General features: G+C 40.2%; 1 protein-coding gene across 4 annotated transcripts in view; it reads left to right on the plus strand.

The window, feature by feature from the left end:
* ocrl (OCRL inositol polyphosphate-5-phosphatase) overlaps positions 1–20,660 on the plus strand; it is a 106,771-nt gene that overhangs the window by 22,364 nt on the left and 63,747 nt on the right. For all 4 annotated transcript variants that reach the window (XR_011887553.1, XM_072270667.1, XM_072270668.1 and 1 more), the window contains 3 exons: positions 9,614–9,705; positions 12,559–12,597; positions 14,084–14,191. Coding sequence is in view for 3 of the 4 variants with exons in the window: in XM_072270667.1 (XP_072126768.1) it covers positions 9,614–9,705; positions 12,559–12,597; positions 14,084–14,191 (239 nt within the window). In the remaining variant the exon portion in view is untranslated. The remainder of the gene's footprint in view (positions 1–9,613; positions 9,706–12,558; positions 12,598–14,083; positions 14,192–20,660) is intronic.

The following is a 20,660-nucleotide window of genomic DNA, read 5'->3' on the forward strand; positions in this document are numbered from 1 at the left end:
AAATAGGAAATCTGATACTGTCCATTTGAATACAATTGGATGTTTAGTTGGGGCCAAATAATGGAACAGAACATTTTTGTATTCCTAGTCTTTAGCTTTACATTAAAAGCTTGTTTTTAAAAGTTAAATGTGTGAATGTACGGAAGTTCTAGTTGTACTGTTGTCTTTATTCTTTATTTATGAAGCATGCGTATTTTGTGACCTGAACTGTTGTTTTGCAAGTATGTTGTTTTGCTGGTATAAGAAACACCAGAGTAGTTAATAAAATGAAAAAATATAGTTTTATTTTCGTTGTGCAGCATTCCACAATGTATGCTAACTAAAAGTTGACTTGGAAGAAGTATAGAACAATGCAGAAAAGGAACAGGCCCTTTGGCCACTATGTCTCTGACTGTAATGCCAATTCAGATGAATTACATCAACCTGTATGTGGTCTATATCCTTCCATTATCTCCCTGTTTATGTACCTATCTAAATGTCGTGTAAACATTGGGATTTTATCTGCTTCCACCACCGCCACTGGCAGGATGTTCCAAGTATTTACCACTTGGTGCTTAAAAAATTAACAACTTGCCTCATAATTTTGCTGAAATTTCCCTGCACAGTATGGTGGCACGATAACAAAGCAGTTTGCACCACACTTTACAGTGTCAGCTGTGAAGTCAAGGTTCTATTGCTGACACTTTCTGTAAGGAGTTTGTATCTTCCTGTCATCGCAAGGGTTTCTTTCGGGTGCTCCAGTTACTTCCCACATTTGAAGATATGTACAGCTAGAGTTAGTGAGTCGTGGGCATGCTATCTTGGTGCCGGAAGTGTAGCGACATTTGTGGACTGCCCAGCACATTACCCAAGAAGGGCCACCCAAAAGTCTTGAACCACTACCGTCTAGTGGCCTTGACCTCACACATCATGAAGACCCTAGAAAGGCTGGTCCTGGCTCACCTCCGACCCCTGGTCAGATCAGCCCTCGATCCCTGCAGTTTGCCTACCAGGAGCACATTGGAGTTGACGATGCTGTCATCACCTGCTGAACAGAGCCACTCCCATTGGATCACGGCAGCACTGTGAGGATCATGGTTTTTGATTTCTCAAGTGCCTTCAATATCATACAACCCTCATTGCTGGGGAAAGTTCCATTCAGTGCAGGTTGGCACGTTCATTATATCCTGGATAAAGGACTACCTGAGTGGCAGACCACAGTTTGTGTGGCTTCAGAGCTGTGTGTCAGACATGGCTATAAGCAGCACTGGGTCCCCACAGTGGACTGTATTGGCTTACTTCCTGTTTACCCTGCAAACCTTGGACTTTAGATACAACACTGAGACCTGTCATCCGCATAAATTCTCTGATGACTCAGCAATAGTTGGGTGTATAAAGGGAGGACAGGAGGATGAATACAGGGCCCTGGTGGAGGACTTGGTCAAATGGTGCAAGCTGAATCATTTGCAGCTCAACATCAGTAAGACAAAGGAGATGATGGACTTTAGGGAGACTAAGCCTGTACTGCTCCCTGTTACTACTGATGGTGAGAATGTGGATATGGTGAGGACCTACAAGTATCTGGGGGTGCACCTGGATGACAGACTTGAGTGGAACACCAATACTGTACAGTGGCTGCATTCAAGAAGGGCTAGAGTCGCCTCTACTTCCTGAGGAGACTGAGGTCCTTTGGCATATGCAGGCCTCTCCTTCACATGTTTTACTAGTCTGTTGTTGCCAGTGCAATCTCCTATGAACTGGTGTGCTGGAACAATGGCATCAACACGGGTGATGCCAACAAGCTCAATAAACTGATTAGAAAGGTTGTCTCTGTTATAGAAGTCACACTGGAGACTGTGGTAAAACAAAAGACCCTATGGAAAATCCCGGCAATTCTGGACAATGTTTCTCACCCTCTGCATGCCACCTTGCTGAACAGAGCACTTGTAGTAGTCATAGTCATACTTTATTGATCCCGGGGGAAGTTGGTTTTCATTACAGTTGCACCGTAAATAATAAATAGTAATAGAAATAGTAATACTACTATTAGTAAATAGTAATAGTCATGGGAATAATAAATAGTAATAGAATAGTAATAGAAAAATAGTAATAAATAGTTAAATAGTAATGTGTAAATTATGCCAGTAAATTATGAAATAAGTCCAGGACCAGCCTATTGGCTCAGGGTGTCTGACCCTCCAAGGGAGGAGTTGTAAAGTTTGATGGCCAGAGGCAGGAATGACTTCCTATGACACTCTGTGCTGCATCTCGGTGGAATGAGTCTCTGGCTGAATGTACTCCTGTGCCCACCCAGTACATTATGTAGTGGTTGGGAGACATTGTCCAAAATGGCATGCAACTTAGACAGCATCCTCTTTTGAGACACCACCGTGAGAGAGTCCAGTTCCATCCCCACAACATCACTGGCCTTACGAATGAGTTTGTTGATTCTGTTGGTGTCTGCTACCCTCAGCCTGCTGCCCCAGCACACAACAGCAAACATGATAGTAATAGACTAAGACAAATGCACTACTCCAAAGAGTGCTGTATGAGGTCATTCTTGCCCTCAGCCATTAGGCTCTATAATGAGTCAACCTATAGCCAGGGAAGTGATGACCACCTCCTGTTAGACTGTTTGGGTAACTTATTTTTTATTCTTTCTTTCTTCTCTTCTAATATTTATATCTGCACATTTGTAATGCTCCTGTGACACTAATTTACTTTGGGATTAATGAGCTATCTAATATACTTCCATCAGATCACCCTTTGGCCTCTAATACACCAACTTTGTCATCCTCACTGCTCACTGATCCAGGCAGAATCCTGGTGAAATTCTTCTGCATCCTCTCCAAGGTTTTTCATCCTTAAGTAGTATCATTCTGTTTGACAGGATAAACTGAGGATACAGTGCCTTGTAAAAATTCAACCACCAACCCTTTGCTCACATAGATCAGTATTACAACCAAGGATTTTGATCATTTTGACTAAGAATCTTTATTTGTAAATCACATTCTCTATTTTTTTCATCGTGGAGCCCAAAAATCTGGGAACATTTTGAAGGATGAAAAACTAAAACTACAAAAGCTGAAATGTTAGCATTTCTGAGGTATTCATCCCCTTTGCTCAGTGCTTAGTTGAACTCGTTATCACAGCTATTATAGCCAGTATTCTTTTTGTTTAAGTCTCAATTAGCTTTGCACAATGTGATAGAGCAAGATTTGCCCACTCCTTGCAAAATTCCTCAAGCTGAGCCAAGGTCAGTTGGGGAGCAATAGTGGACAGCAATCTTGAGGTCTTGCCAGAAATGTTCAATCAGGTTAAGGTCAGGACGCTGACTAGACCACTCAAGGACATCAGTTTTCTTCATTTGAAGCCACTCCATGCTTTGGGTCGTTGTCCTGCTGAAAGATGAACTTCTTACCCAATTTAAGCTTTCTGGCAGAGGTCAGCAGGTTTTTATCCTGGATCTCTCTGTATGTAGCAACATTCATCTTCCTATCATCCTAATCAGATTTCCAGTCCCTACTGCTGAAAAGCATCCCCATGGCATGATGCCACCACCACCATACTTTACAGTAGGGATGGTGTTACCTGGATGATGTGTAGTATTAGATTTATGCCAAATGTACCACTTAATGTTGAGGCCAAAAAGTTCAACTTTAGTCTCATCCAACCACAAGACCTTCTTCCACATCTTTACATTATCTTAAAAGTAATGCTTTGCAAAGATTTTATGGGCAAGTGTATGCTTTTCTTTTTAACCTGGTCCTCCTCCTTGCCGTTCTTCCATAAATAATCATTTTGTGCAAGTCCTTCAAGATTGTGGAGCCGTGAACTTCATCTCCAGTTGCAGCCACTGAATGACTTTGCAGCTCATTCAGATTGACTTGGCATCAAAGTAGCCTCTCTTACAAGTGCTTTTCTTCTCTGGCAACTGTTTAGGGGGGCAGCTTGATGTAGGTAGAGTGGCTGTAGTTTCATATTCTTTACACTTTTTCACAATGGACTGCACAAAGGTATCCTCAGTGCCCTTGAGATGGTCTTGCACCCTTCCCCAGATTTGTGCTTCTCTACTATCATTTCCCTGACATGTCTTGAACGCTGTTTTTCGTCATTTTGGTTTGGTCTATTGAAAATCTGCCATACTGTTAGGACTTAGAGAGGGGGGATATTTATTCATTGAAAACAGGTGATCCTCCAATTTCTTACATCAACTAATAGGGTGAGTTGGTAAGGTATACAGTATTTTGCACTGAAGGAAGGCTAGCGTAGTAATTACAAATGGGGTGAATACTTTTTCAGCCCCACAATTTTGGTTTTTAACTTTTCATAAATTGTTCACACGTTTTTGAATTTTTCTTTTGATTTGACGTGATACACAATGTTTTGCAGATTAACTCAAAAAAAAATCGTACTTCAATATATTTTAAATTTAGAACACAGACAGTAAAATGTGAAAATAGTTGTGGGGGCTAAATACATTTTCAAGGTACTGTATATGTTCATCCAGCCATCACAATTCAAATTATTTAACTGTTTCTTTTTTTACGTAAATCAGCTACATATTTCTAATTAAATTCTATTAGTTATATTCAGTTAGGTGATCATAATACCTTGGCAGATGTAAATGGTTGTAATTTTGTGAAGAAGTTTTTGATTCCCTTTGCCATGTCGTTTTGGGACTATCCTTCATCTTAACTGCTGATGAAGGGTCTCAGCCCAAAACATTGACTGGTTCCCTTCCATCAATGCTGCCTAATTTGCTGAGTTCCTCCAGCATTTTGTGGTGTTGATTCTCCAAGAACCATAGGTTGGTGGGTGGTCCACTTTGATGTTTAGTCTTATAATAAGATAAGATTATTAAGGGATTGGTCACGCTAGAGGCAGGAAACATGTTCCCGATGTTGGGGGAGTCCAGAACCAGAGGCCACAGTTTAAGAATAAGGAGGTAGACCATTTAGAACGGAGTTGAGGAAAAACTTTTTCACACAGAGGGTTGTGGTTCTGTGGAATGCTCTGCCTCAGAAGGCAGTGGAGGCCAATTCTCTGGATTCTTTCAAGAAAGAGATGGAGCTCTTAAAGATAGCGGAGTCAAGGGATATGGAGAGAAGGCAGGAACAGGGTACTGATTGTGGATGATCAGCCATGATCACAGTGAATGGTGGTGCTGGTTCGAAGGGCTGAATGGCCTATTCCTGCACCTATTGTCTATTGACACTGATTACCATAAGACAAAGGAACAGAATTAGGCCATTTGACCTTTTGAGTCTGCTGTGCCATTTCATCATGGCTAATCCATTTCCCCCTTAGCCCCAGTCTCCTGCCTTCTCCCTGTATCTCATCATGCTCAGACTAATCAAGACTCGATCAAACTCTGCCTTAAATTTACCCAGTGACTTGGCCTCCACAGCTACCTGTGGCAATGAATTCCACAGATTCACCAATCTCTGGCTAAAGAAATTCCTCTTCATCTCCATTCTAAATGGATGTGTCTCTATTCTAAGGCTCTGTCTTCTCCACATCACTGTATTGAGGCCTTTCAACATTCAATTGATTTCAGTGAGATTCCCCCTCATTCGTCTGAATTCCAGTGAATACAGGCCCAGAGCCATCAAACACTCTTCATGTGATAAGCCTTTCAATCCTAGAATCATTTTTGTGAACCTCCTTTGAACATTCTCCAATGTCTGCACATCCTTTCTTAGATAAGGGGCCCAAAACTGTCATAATACTCCAAGTGAGGCCTCACAAGTGCCTTATAAAGCATCACTATTGCACCCTTGCTTATCTATTCTAGTCATTTTGAAATGAATGCTAACATTACATTTGCCTTTCTCATCACAGACTCAACCTAAAAATTAACCTTTAGGGAATCCTGCACTTTTATTTCTTCTACCAAAGTATATGACCAAACACTTCCGGACACTGTATTCCATCCGCCACTTTTTTGACCATTCCCTTAATCTGTCTTGAGTCCTTCTTCAGCCTCTCTGCTTCCTCAACACTACCTGCCCCTCTACCTATCTTCTTATTGTTCACAAACTAGGCCACAAAGCCATCAATTCAGTCATCCAAATCATTGACACGTATAAAAAGAAATGGTTCCAACACAGATCCCTGTGGAACACCACTAGCCACCAACACCTAACCAGAAAAGGCTCCTTTTATTCCCACTCTCCCTCCTGCTGATAAGCTAATGCTCTATCCATGCTATTATCTTTCCACTAAAACCATTAAGCAACCTCGTGTGTGGCACCTTATCAAAGGCCTTCTGAAAATCCAAGTACACAATATCCGACGATTTTCCTTTGGCTCTCCTGCTTGGTACTTCTTCAAAGAATACCAACAAATTTGTCAGGCAAAATTTTCACTTGAGGAAACCATGCTGACTTCAGCGTATTTTATCAGGTGCCTCCAGGTAGCCCGAAACCACATCCTTAACAATGGACTTCCAACATCTTCCCAACCACTGAGGTTAAACTAATTGGCCTATAATTTCCTTTCTTTTGCCTCTTCCCCCTTCTTAAAGAGTGGAGTGACATTTGTAATTTTACAGTCCTCTGGAACCATGCCAGAATCAATTGATTCTTGAAAGATCATGTCTAATACCTCCACAATCTCTTAGCCACCTCTTTCAGAACCCTGGGATGTAGGCCATCCAGGCCAGGTGATTTATCTACCTTTCGACCTTTCAGTTTCCCAAGTGCTTTCTCCCTAGTAGTGGCAACTTCACTCACTTCTGCCCCCTGACACTCTTGAGCTCCCGGCATGTTGCTGGTGTCTTCCACAGTGAAGACTGATGCAAAATACTTATTCAGTTTGTCTGCCATTTCCTTGTCCCCCATTACTACCTCTCCAGCGTAATTTTCCAGTGGTCCAGTATTTACTCTCACCTTTCTTTTACTCTGAAGAAAGATTTGGTGTCCTCTTTAATATTATTGGCTAGCTTACCTTTGCATTCCATCTTTTCCCCCTTTAGCCTTCTTTATGACTTTTTTTAGCTGCCTTCTGTTCGTTTTTAAAGCCTTCCCAATTCTCTAACTTGCCAATTTTTGCTCAATTACATGCCCTTCCTTTGGGTTTTATGTTGGCTTTGACTTCACTTGTCAGCCATGACTGTCATCCTGCCTTTACAATACTGCTACTGCTTTGGGATGTATCTATCCTGTGCCTTCCAAATTGCTCTCAGAAACTTCAGCCATTGCTGCTTTGCCACCATCCCCACCAGTGTGCCGTTCCAATCAACTTTGGCCTGCTCGTCTCTCATGCCTTTGTAATTCCATTCATTCCACTGAAATACTGATACAACTAACTTTAGCTGCTCCCTCTCAAATTGCTGGGTGAATTCTATCATATTATGAATACTTGTCCCTAAGGGTTCATTTATTTTAAGCTATAATCAATTCCAGTTCACAACACTCAAACCAGAATAGCTGATCCCTTCGTGGGCTCAACTACGAGCTGCTCTGGAAAGCCATCTTGTAGGCATTCTTCAAATTCCTTCTCTTGCGATCCAACACCAACCTGATTTTCCCAATCTGCCTGCATATTGAAATCCCCCATGACTATTTCAACATTGCCGTTTTGACATGCATTGTCTGTGTCCTGTTGGTTACACAGGAATAACTCAAAATTTATATTGGTAAAGCTTTGACCACCACCATTATTCAGATATGAATAACAAAGTAAATCAGAGACTACAGTTGCAAAGCCTCACTGCCCAGTTGAAAATCAATAATTTTATGTTCAATGTAATTGATATGGGAGAAACACTTTGTTTAAAAATCCAAGTCAATTAAACTTGCAGTTACAATAAATTTGGCTCTACCTTTCTGTCAGTATTGTATCCTGAGCTTCAACCACAATCCAGTGTAATAAGTAGTTTTAGTTTGCTGCCTCCCGTATTGTCATGTTTTGCAATATATCAATTAATAATCCTAATTTGTTTCAACTGGAGTTGAATACGGCAATCCGGCATCTGAGTGAGTGATCATAGTTTAAGCCCCTTATTAGAGGTTTGAATAGGTAATCTGAACTGCCACTGCACCTCCATGTTTGCTGTAATATTGGAAGTATTGCTTTCCGTGGAAGACATTGAATTGATATTCTGTATGTTCCTCTTGGGAAAAAATGTTAGAAGATGCAATGGTGATTTTCTAAGTGAAGAGCAGAATAAAAGTAATTCCCACATGAAATATATGGCCTCAAGCAACCTACCTTTGCCAGTGTAGATAATTAGTGGATGATGCCTTGCAGAACTAAACATGAATTGCTTCTTGGTAACTACCATTTTATGGTATTATTTAAATGTATTATTTAACTTGAGAAGTTGATGACGACTATGCATAAGTAATTTGGAGTGCACTTGGATATTCAGATATATTTTTAAAAATCCGAACAGTAGTCTGCAGTGAAGAATGGCTGGGTTTGAATCTTTTTGGAGATGGGAAACAATATTAGACACTATTTATAACTTACAAAGGGTATAGGTCATCTTTTGACAATGTGGTTCAAAACAAAGAGGAAAAAATGCATTGGAATATATGAATATGTGCTTAAATGGAGCAGAAGTTAAACTAATGCAATTTCTGATTCTCTAACAGAATACACCAAATTGAGGTCCAGATGTGCACAGCTGGTTTATTGCCCCAAGCTTTTGCTTAATAGTCATGTTTCCTATTAAATTTATGATTACATGAAATGTTTTTTATTTGTATCACTTGTTTAACCATTGCTTCTGTTTTGATTTTTTTTATCGTATTCCAAACAGGAAGACTCAATATGGATTTATTATCTAATTAGCCTTTAATGCTATTTTCATAATTATTTCAGCTGTAGATATATTTTTGCTAGATCAGAAACCTGAAATCCAAATGAAGTAAGAAATCTATTAAACCTATGAACCAGTTTGTAAAAGCCCTCAGGATTTGCATCAGCGGTCATCAATATCCTGAACATTAGCTGAAGTTCAGCTGTAACTTTGTGCTAATAAAATTATAACTTCATTTTCATGGTCTTACATGGAGACAACATAATTGGGCTCAAATGACTGGTCTACTGTTATTCATGCATTGGATGTAATCTGTGAAGTCCCACAGTAGCTGATCAGGTTTCTTATTATCTATGAGTAAAACTATCTTGATCCAAACCATTAATAGCATCTATGTATTATATAGCATCAGTTTGATCCATTTTTTGAAGTGAATATTCCCACAAATGTAATCAGTCTGAACAGAACTGTTGTAGTTAGTGTCTGTAAGTGATCTTAAAAAGTTGCAGTATCATCTTTGCCAAAAACCAGCAAAACTTTTCGGAGCTGAAGAATTAATTCAAGCTCTCTTTTTCTCTTTTTTACCATTTTGTCATGGTTATAATAGATCTCTACATGTAAATTTTCAGTAATTAAACGCATTCTGCATTTTATAACTTTTTCATCATGCTTTCAAGTATAGAAAATATGAAACTTGGATGTAAATGACAGGCCTATAAATAAACGTTATGGTATTGCAGGATTAAAGCTTGTCTTGGCTTGCAAAGCATCAATTTTCTCTTTTACTGTGCTGTTAATATGAATGATTATGAACTGGTTGCAGTTAGTTAATGGTTTATTTGGTGGTGAATCTTGTTATTTCAGTTTATCCATCTCTACAATTCTGGAAGCAAATGATGGAACTACTGCTCGTCAGACTGTGATCCCGATTAATAACCAGTTTCGCATTATACAAGGTATGAGAAAGAGCAACCGTGAGAAATCTTTATACCAAATGTTTCTTTTATAGTTTGGTATTTATCTGATGGAAAATATTACTGCATCTATAATAATTTTGATGAGCTTGTCTCTCATTTGTAAGATAAAATTGTAAATAATTTGGAAATGATGCTTTTTTGCGTGATTAAGTGTGCTGGGCCATAATGTGGAGAAGTAGGATGTGAGCTTACTGTTCTCTCATGGCTTCAGCCAAGTTGTTGGGCAGCTGCTGAGTGTAAACCAGAGCCTTAATTCATGAGAAAAAAGGAAAGGAAATACAAAATTTAACCCCCTACTCATTTTCTAGGGAATTTCTTGTACTTCAATAAATTATTTTAACTATTTTGGCAGAAAATCGACTTGAAGCAGTGGGACGAATCTTCAGCAGTGATCCTTTTATTCTTATTACTTTATTGTCTACAGCTATCAGGAATTCTTGCTCTAAATCACTATTCTATTCTATGCTGTGAGTAAAAGCTGTGAGAGGAAAGATCAGCTGAGAAATGATAATGCAGTTGAAAATGTGTGTCCACGTCACTGGGAATTAAAGAAGTTAGATAGTCATGAATTAAAGTGGAAAGGTGAAGGAGAGGACCACAGGATAAAGAGGAGTTGGCCAGAATTCAGAGGATACCGTTGTATCAGAGGATGTAACCCCACAGGAGGGGAAGCCCAATGTGCAGTCAGTTGATGAGGTAGTGCTTAGAGATAGTGGCAGCCATGGGAGTGGGGCCATTAAAGCCATCAGTACAGAGGGGTTGGAGTGGGAATGAAGACTCAAGAAATTACTTAAAAGTAGACCCAAGTGCAAGATGATTGAACTCTGCATCAATAAAGGCAGGTTTGTTCCCTGTTAAAGACAAATCACACCTTGCCTTCTGCTTAAGTTCATCTTCAGTGTGACTGATCAGTGCCAATTATGACCATTAAATGCACAAGAGAGTTTTACACAAGTGACGGCAAGATCCATGTTACCCACTGTTTACTGTTAATGCATGTTCCTGGCGACCCTTAGGCATAAATGTGATTAGGTTTTGAGTAAAAGTATTTGATATTGCATGAAGATGTTGTGCAATGCAGATTCATTTCCCGAACACTATATCCATGGTTTGAAACAGAATTCATTGAACATAATGGGAGATTATGCCTTTATCACTCATGGTGGGTACTCTCCGTAACTTTTGGAAATCCTGATGTCAATAGGATCAGGAAACTGAAGCACCTGTGAAGCACATTGATGCAACAGATAGTGTCTCTGCTTCAGTTTCAGCAACCTAGGCTCAATCCTATCTTCCACTACTGCCTATTTTACTGCGTGGATTTTCCCTAAGTGCTCCAGTTTCCTTTTGCATCCAAAAGATGTACTAGTTGGTTGTCTAATTATCCACTGTGAATTACTCCCAAGTACCAGTGGAAAATAAGACTATCAAGATACAGTTCATGGACATGTGGGAGAAAATGGGTTCTAGGTAAAATGATAGAAATTACTCTTACAGCCAGTATTGTCTCAATGGGTGGAATGCTTTCCAATGTCATCAAGAAATGCAGGTCATGGTCCATCAATTGTTGAGAGCACGGGAAGCTTGGAGGAGATTCTCAGTTTTTTCAGTGTTGTTGTCAGATTGCCAGCTCCTTAACTTTCAGCTCCACAAACCATCATAACGCTGTTGCTCCCAGCCAGATGTTTTTGAGCACATCTGATAAATCATTGGTCTAATCTAATATTTGGACGTATTCCTGCTGAAACAACTCAGTCTTGGTTGTTTTCAGAAAACATATTTTGACATGTCAGTTCACTCTGACCACCACCACCCTAAATCTAACTTCTTAACCATGCACGTCTCAGCTCTCCCAGTGAACTTTTTTGCTCTCCTTGATGTTTGTTGTTGAGCTGTATCTGTATAATTCAGTTTCAATACAGCTAGTGCTTTTCTTAACATAGTTATCACCAAGCCAAGTCTTAATCCATGAATCGTCGATAACCTGATAATCATATCTGTTAATGGATTTCCTTTAGGACAGGTTCTCAAACTGGACTCCACAGACCCATCAGTTGATAGTAGTGGTCCATGGCATAAAAAAGGTTGTGAACTCCTGCACTAGGATATCTGTGTAATAAATGAGTTAAAGTCTCTCCAATTAATAATCAGGAAGGCCAAAATATAGCTGTTTTGTACCCAGTCTAAAATGTGTTCTTTTGCCATTCACCTGTATTGTTTTACCATATCCACTACTTCAAATGGAATGGTATGGCAATATGGTTAAATAGCAAAAGAACAACTATCTTCAGGGCCAATGGCTTCCATATGTAAGCTTTTTTGCTGCTTTGCCTTTTATTAGCATGAAGCTCTTACCCATATTTTTGTTACTTTTGAACTCAGTTTTTCAATTATCCTTGTGTGTGTTCCCTACAGAGAATCCTAAGTTTACAATTACTTAATTTATTGGAAACTTCTTCTGCCATCCTTCGTTCAATTGTCCCAAGACACATTCGCTTATTGACGCTTGTTGATTCTTGGTCCTACAATACATTGAGTTTAAAAATCCTAGCTGTCACATTTCTTCCTGCCCACTAAAAGCCTAATCTTGCTATTCCTCCTAATCTTTCTTCCTCATCATTCTTCAACCTTCCAGCTTTGGACTTCTATGCAACTTCTCATATTATTGATGGAAAAGACCTGTGGTGCCTTGTATCAATAAAATCCAACCTTAAGTACTTTTAGAAGTTTAAACAGCACTGTCTATCACTACAATGAGAAATTTTAGCTCTCAACCCTAATGCAACAGATTGTCAAATTCTTCACCATAACCCAAGAATGTTTCACTTTCAGAGGCTGAAGAGGCACTTTTGATTGATGATCCTTTTACACGTGAGTACCTAATTTCTAAATTTCATTGTAGAACTGGAAGTATTACATTTGTTTGAAGTATTAACCCTTGTATTATCTAACAACTATACTTTTGAACAGAATTTCAAGACAGCTATTTGCTTAGTTAGTTTCCGGAGGATTTCATGTTTTTATATACGTCTCATCCAATTGCTCGGCCAACCTACCAATGCCATCTCTCTCCTTGCTCATGTGTATGTGATTATACAATATGTTTTCATCATTGATGTATCAAAGCTCAGATCTCTTCTAGATTAGACAGTTTCTCTGAATTCTCAGCTTCCCATTTAAAATTATTTTGCCTGATCTTGGACTGAGAAGTGATAATGCATGGCAGCTGTGAAGTTGAAAATTAGTGAATTGCAGTCCCTCGTTTCCCTTATTTAGTGGTGGGAAGAGATGATCTGAATGCTAGCCTAAGTCAAACTTGGCAACTTTGCTTTGCTAAACAATACAAATTGAGCTATGTTACTGAAGCATTCAAGACACAATGAATCTTCCCTGAGTGGGGGAGAAGCTAAAGTTTTGAGTGAGATTTTCTTTTGGTCTTGAAAGTTGAATTGTTGCTTTATGTATCTAGAAAAAGAGGATTTCCAACTGAGGGAGATTGGACTACCACAAGTGAGAAGAAAAATTCATTCTCTGTATTCTGTGTGCTACTAACTTAGCTCGTTCACTTAAATACTTCTTTCTACTCTTAATATTTTACCTGCTTCCTTAGGATAGATCAGTTGATTGCAGGTGCATAGGGACTTCTGAGCTATATAATTCATCACTAGAGACTGCTTGCTTTCTCGGTTAGTATACCTCACTTAGATTGTTGTGGCCTAAACTTGAAGATTTAGTGCGTACTTTAGGAAAAACAATTAGTGTTAGTGATAATCAATGGCAGAGCTGGCTATTTTTGTTATACACAGAAAGTGAGTTAACTGAAATTGATGCATTCAATATTAAGTCCCAGAAAACAGCACCTCATCTTCTTCAAACTAATGTTAAGCCTCCTTGCAACAATGCAGGAAGCCATAGTCAGAGTAAGAATGGTAAGGAATTCAAGTGACTGGTAGTTGGAATCTTAAGGTTACCCTGTGGACTGAATGCAAATGTTCTGCATTTGGTTTCTCCAGCATAAAGCAGACCACATAGTAAGCACGAAATGCAATATGCGAGATTGGAGGAAATGCAGGTGAAATGCAAAGGAAGATTTAGGTCCCTTGGTGGTGGGAAGCAATGAGGTAAAAAAAAAAAGCAGGTACTCTCACCTCCGGAGATCTGGGAAAATAATTCAGCCTACGTCCCAAATGCTTTTATGGTTTGCTGCTTTACTGCAATTAATGTCAAAATGGGATTTGGTTATCTGACCTAATTTTACAAATGATGAATTTGCTAGCTTCCCAAGTTTCAATGTTCATTAAAGGTTTATTATTCTGTGCCAATATTTCCAGTTATTTATGTATTATTCTTGTCATAGGGATATGTCGGGTCCGTATACAAGGAGACCAGGCTCACTGCTGCTTTGAACTGCCAGATGACGAGTCCTGCCTCAACTTCCTCACTGAAGTGAAAAAGGTTCAACAAGGTAGCCAAGAGCTTGAATTTAACATTAGGGAGAAAAAAACAATTTTTGACAGAATAAGACTTGAATTATTTTGCTCCAACAAAGTGTACAGATTATAAAAAATGCTTAAAATAGTCTATTTAAAAGGAAGATCCTGTTGGTGAGCAGGCATTATAATAGTCCTAAATGGTAAGTGATAGTCTTTGATTTGTAAATACAAGAGTGGAAGGTATAGGAGTAGAATTAGGCCATTTGACTCATTGACTCTGTTCCAATATTTCATCATGTCTGATCCATTTCCCCCTCAGTCCAAATCTGCTTCCTCCCCGTAACCTTTCATGCCCTGACGAATCAAGAACTTATCAACCTCCACCTTAAATATACTCAATGATTTGACCTCTGCAGCTGCCCGTGTCAACGAATTCCAGAGATTGTCCACTTTCTAGCTAAAGAAATTCTTCCTCATCTCCATTCTAAATGGATGTCCCTCTATTTTTAGGCTGTGCCCTCTGGTCCTAGACTCCCCCACTATAGGAAACATCCTCTCCACATCCACTGTATCAAGGCCTTTCAACATTTGACAGGTTTCAATGAGATCCCCCTCGTTCTTCTAAATTCCAGTGAGTATAGGCCCAGAGTAATCAATCGGTTCTTGTATGGTAAGCCTTACATTGCCAGAGTCATTCTCGTGATCCTCCTCTGAACCGTCTTCAATGTCAGCACATCCTTTTTCAGAAAAGAGGTCCAAAACTGCTCACAATACTTCAGTTGAGGCCTTACCAGAGCCTTTTAAAGCCTGAATGTTACATCCTTGTTTTATATTCTAATCCTCTTGAAATAAGTGTTACCATTGCATTTGCTGTCCTCACGATGGAATCAACCTGCAAATTAACCTTTAGGGAATCCCGCACGAGTATTCCCTAATCCCTTTGCATCTCGGACTTTTGAATTTTCTTGCCATTTTGAAAATAGTCTGTGCATTTATTTCTTCTACCAAAGTGCCTGACATATACTTCCTGACACTATTCCATCTGCCTGTTCTGTACTGGTTCTCTTAATCCAAGTCCTTCTGTAATCTCCCTGCTTCTTCGGCACTACCTGCCCTTCCACTTGTCTTCGTATCATCCACAAACTTGACCAAAAAGCCGCTGATTCCGTCATCTAAATCATTGACATTTAACGTAAAATGAAGCAGTCCTAACACAGACCCTGAGTTACTAGTCACTGGTAGTAAATCAGAAAACGCTCCCTTTATTCCCACTCTTTGCCTCTTCCATTGCTCTGTCCATGCTAGTACCTTTCCTGTAATACCATGTGCTCTTGTTAAGCAGCCTCTTGTGCAGCACTTTATCAAAGGCCTTCTGCAAATCTAAGTGCACAGCATCTATAGATACTCCTTCGTCTATCCTGCTTGTTATTTCTTTGAAGTATTTCAATAGATTTGTCAGACAAGCTTTTCCCTTGAGGAAACCATGCTGACCTTGGCCTATTTTATCATGTGCCTCCAAAACCCCTTAACAATGGACTCCAACAAGTTCCCAACTACTGACGTCAGACTAACTGGCCTATTATTTCCTTTCTTCTGCCTCTCTCCCTTCTTGAAAAGTGGAGGGACATTTGCAATTTTCCAGTCCTCCAGAACCTCACCAAAATCTATTGATTCTTGAAAGATCCATAGTCTCTTTGGCCACCTCTTTCAGAACCCTGGGGTGTACACCATCTGGTTTCTGGTGAATTATCTACCTACAAACCTTTCAGTTTCCCAAACACCTTCTCCCTAGTAATGGCAACTTCTTTCATTTCTTCCTCTTGACACTCTCAAAACTTACAGCATACTGCTGGTGTCTTCTGCAGTGAAGATTGACACAAAATACTTATTCAGTTCATCCACTATTTCCTTGTCCCCCATTGCTACCACTCCAGCAGTTCACTAGCCATTTTCGCCTCTCTTTTAAAAACTCTTTATATGTTTGAAGAATCTTTTGGTGTTCTCTTTAATATTATTAACTAGCTTACTTTCAGATTCCAACTTTTCCTTAATGACTTTTTTAGTTGCCTTCTGTCGGTTTTTAATAACTTCCTAATCCTCTAACATCCCACTAATATTTGCTTCAAATTCTCTCCCCCTGCCCCCCCCCGGCTTTGGTTTTTATATTGGCTTTGGCCTCGCTTATTTACCATGGTTCACGAGTAGGCATCGCTGACTCCGTGATGCCTACAATGTTAAACCTGCCAATCTCTAACTGTGCGACAAGTTCATCTACCTTCATCCAGTAATCATCTCACTGTGGCTCATAAGATAAAATAAAGTGGAAGTATATTTACAGACATTTCAACTTTAACAAACAGTTAATGATTAAAAAAAAGAATAGGAGCCCATTACAGTTAAGCCAGTCTAGATGTGTAAACATTGGAGCTCATTCTGGAAGTAGTCAGGACGCTTTGCTTTGATTGCTCACACACTGAACCCACGTTCTGCGTGAAGGACACCAGCCACAGTTCAAACTTCCGTCAAAGACTATTTTGAACGAACTGGCTAACTCAGTATTGGCACTTCCTCCTTTGAACCATTCGTCTGCACCAAGCCCTTTTACAATAAGGTCCCCCCTTCGGGTGGGATCCTCCAAGCACCTTCTCTTGGGCTCTTCTCCACAACCCAAAAGACCTCAAACCAGACCATTGTCCTTCAGAAATCTGATCCCGCCCAGCTCTCTGGAATGTTTCATGGCATCCCGCCTTGATTGGCTGACACAACATTCCTAGGCTGAGCAAACTAGCCTTTGACTAGTCTTTGAAACTTAACTAACAGAATACATTGCATTTGCAGAAAAGTGCTAAAATGAAATGCCTGTTAACATAGCAGTAAAAACACAATCTTAACCAGGGCATTACATTCCCTGTACTGTGTGCATTCAAATATAACACCTTCAGTCCTGTATTCATCACCCATTTTCATCTTGTCCGCTTTATACGTTGCAACTCATCCTGCTGACATTGCAATTTTTCCCTATCATCAGTCTGCCCTTGTGAGCAATCTCGCTATATACTACCTCTATTTGTAAATCAACTACCCCATCCTTAGCCCTATCACTCCATATCCATTCCCCTACCAAATTAGTTTAAAACCCTCTGAACAGCTGTAGCAAACCTGCCCACAAGGTTATTGGGTTTAGGTGTAACCCGTCCCGAGTGCACAGGTTGTACCTTCCGCAGAGGAGATCACAATGATCCAGAAACCTGAACCCCTGCCCCCTGCACCAGTTCCTCAGCCACTCATTTATCTGCCAAATGCTCTTATTCTTGCCCTCAATGGCACCTGCCACGGGCAACAATCCAGAGATTACCATCCTGGCAGTCCTGCTTTTCAGCTTTCTACCTAACTCCCTAAAATCTCCTTTCAGAATCTCTTCATCTTTCCTACCATGTCCCTGGTGCCAACATTTACCAAGAGTTCTGACAGCTCACCCTCCCCGTTAGAATGCTGTGAACCTGATCTGAGACATCTATGACCATGACACCTAGGAGGCAACCTATCATACAACAATGGCCACTCCACTTGCCCCTGCTTTATTTTTATTCTTCCTTGCTAATGAATCCCCTTCACTGATTGGCCACAGTTCAGACTCCAAAAACTGCCGTGAAGCGCAGCTTTTTAAATTTTTAATTGAGGACCTTTGGGAAGTTCCCTCAAATTCCGGTTTACTGACTGGCCGCAGTTCAAACACTCCGACCAAGCTGCATGGAAGCTTTCAGCACCCTGCTGTTTTATAACTTCTCTGAAAGCAGTGATTTTCAAAATGGGTGCTGGTTAAGTTAATTGGTGAGGTTCAGTTGAATGAGTTATTTAAATTTCACAATAACTTTGCCTATTGTAATCTTTCAATCATTGGTATCACACTGGAAATTCCTTTTGCACACCACAAGTTCTTTATGATTGTTTCAGGCCTCTGTGCTGCAATCAGCCTGGTCCAGCTCACCTGGAGGGATTCCCTAAGTAATGTTTGAAGAAACCATTAAGTTTAAAATTAATGATTTCACATTGTGTTTCACTATAAGCAATTAAAACAAATTGATTATACTTAAAGCCATATACTTTAGTAGACGTACAGGTTGACCATCACAAATCTGGAACGATTGGGACCTGTGCAGTGCCGGATTAGTGATTTTGCCAAATCACAGGTGGTTTGGTAAGGTTTAAGTAAATAAACCCCTCTAGCTCACTTTGTGATCACCTCACCCTACCTTTCAAGTACCCTGTAAATAGTACAAATTGGATAGTAAAGGGGAAAAAAATGACAAATGAAGAGCAAGAAAAATTTATTGAAGTACAGTACGGACAGTACCTTACAGGGTATCTGTATTTACTGACATCAGAGGGTTGGTTATTATCACTTCCAAAGTAAAGAGTTGGATTGTACAACTGGGCAGAGTTACATGTCTGAAAGTGGGGTCATCAGGATTGCCTTGAGTCTCATCTTGAAAGATGATTGAATCTTCATGACCTGGTGGTGTGATGAAGTTGGCACAGATCTTCAAGAATTGGTGATGGTGGTGGCAATACGTGGGTGAGCTGAAGTTGACGGCACTGAATTTTCAAGCGTTGACTCATGTCTTCCACTTTTTTTTAAGCTACTTTTCTGAATAATTCCTGTAAGCTAACCTATTTAATTAAGTTAGACAACCTCTCCTCCTCCACTCTCACCCTGAACACCAGTGTGCCTCAAGGCTATGTGCTGAGCCCTCTTCGGTACTCCCTTTTCACCTATGACTGCGTTCCTGTACATGGTTCTAACTCCATAATCAAGTTTGCAGACGACACCACGGTGGTTGGCCTGATCAGAGGGGATGACGAGGTGGCCTACCAGGACGAGGTCCAGCACCTGGCCACGTGGTGTGCCGACAACAACCTGGCCCTTAACACCCAGAAGACCGAGGAGATCATTGTGGACTTCAGGCATGCTAGGAGCCACACTCAAGTCCCCATCTACATCAACAGAGCTGTAGTGGAGCGCATATCAAGCTTCAAATTCCTTGGTGTCCACATTTCCAAGGACCTCACCTGGTCCCTGAACTCCACCTTCTTGATCAAAAAGGTGCAGCAGCACCTCTATTTCCTGCAGGGCATCAAGAAAGCTCACCTCTGTCCCAGGATACTGACGGACTTTTACCGCTGTACCATTGAGAGCATACTCACCAACTGCATCTCAGTGTGGTATGGCAATTGTCCCGTATCGGACTGCAAAGCACTCCAGCGTGTGGTGAGAACTGCCCAGCGGATTATCGGCACCCAGTTGCCCGCCATTGAGAACATCTACCATAAACGCTGTCTGGGCAGAGTGAAAAGCATTATCAAGGATGCATCTCACCCTAACCGTGGACCTTTTACTCTCCTCCCATCCGATAGGCACTACAGGAGCCTCCACTCCTGCACCAGCAGGCACAGGAAGAGCTTCTTCCCTGAAGCTGTGACCCTGCTGAACCTCACATCACAGCGCTAAGCAGTATTGCACCCATATTGTACTGTCTCAGTACTTTATATTTGTGTGCTATAGCACTTAATTTTTATTCGCAGTTATTTTGTAAATAACACTATTCTTTGCATCTCTGGTTAGATGCTAACTGCATTTCATTGGCTTTGTATCTATACTCGGCACAATGACAATAAAGTTGAATCTGATGTAATCTAATCTATTTCATATATTTTGGTCTTTGATTAGCTTATCTTGCAACATGTACATGTTCATTTTATCTTATTCAGTAATAAAACTGCATTGCTCAAGACCTTTTATCAATTCACCTGTCAGCTAAATTAACCTATCAATAGACATTGTTTTGGCTACCTCCTCTTCGTTTTCATCACTACTTTCTCCCCCACTGTCTTTTGTGTCTGGACTTACAACCATCTGCACAATTTCAGTGTCAATGTAACAATGAACAGTTGGTTTATTATCATCAATTTTTCTTTTTGTTTCTTTATATTATGAACTGTGGAAGAGCCAATGTTATACAAGTTGCATTGCTTTTCAAAGACACACCACTGTCGAGTTTTTTTTTCCAGAACTTCCGTCTTACCTTGCGTAGATAGCGTATGGAGTTTGCGGTTAACACCTCGAGAAGCACTTCATTTATTCGATGAAGATATGACTGGAGCTAGATAAGCACAGGTTATAAAAGTAAATGCAGAATAACACAGAGGAATGACTTGCTTCTTCTAAAGACCCTACCAACAGCTAATTCTGCTAATGGCACCACCAAAGCGGTGGTGATGTTTTGGTGCGGTGATGTGTTAATTTTTGCCAGCCTAATTTTAAATTTATGTTCTAACCAGCGGTGGAACTGGATTGTTTGCCGGATTTGAATTGGTTGATCTGTATTTCATTTTTCAGTGAAAAACAGTGTCACTTATCTTGACTTACAAATTAGTTATATGTTGAGTTTTTATGTAAGCATTGTTGCTAATGGCAGTTGGCTATTCACAAACGGCTATGGA

The sequence above is a fragment of the Mobula birostris genome, chromosome 10, assembly GCF_030028105.1.
Source record: "Mobula birostris isolate sMobBir1 chromosome 10, sMobBir1.hap1, whole genome shotgun sequence".
Lineage (NCBI taxonomy): Eukaryota > Metazoa > Chordata > Chondrichthyes > Myliobatiformes > Myliobatidae > Mobula > Mobula birostris.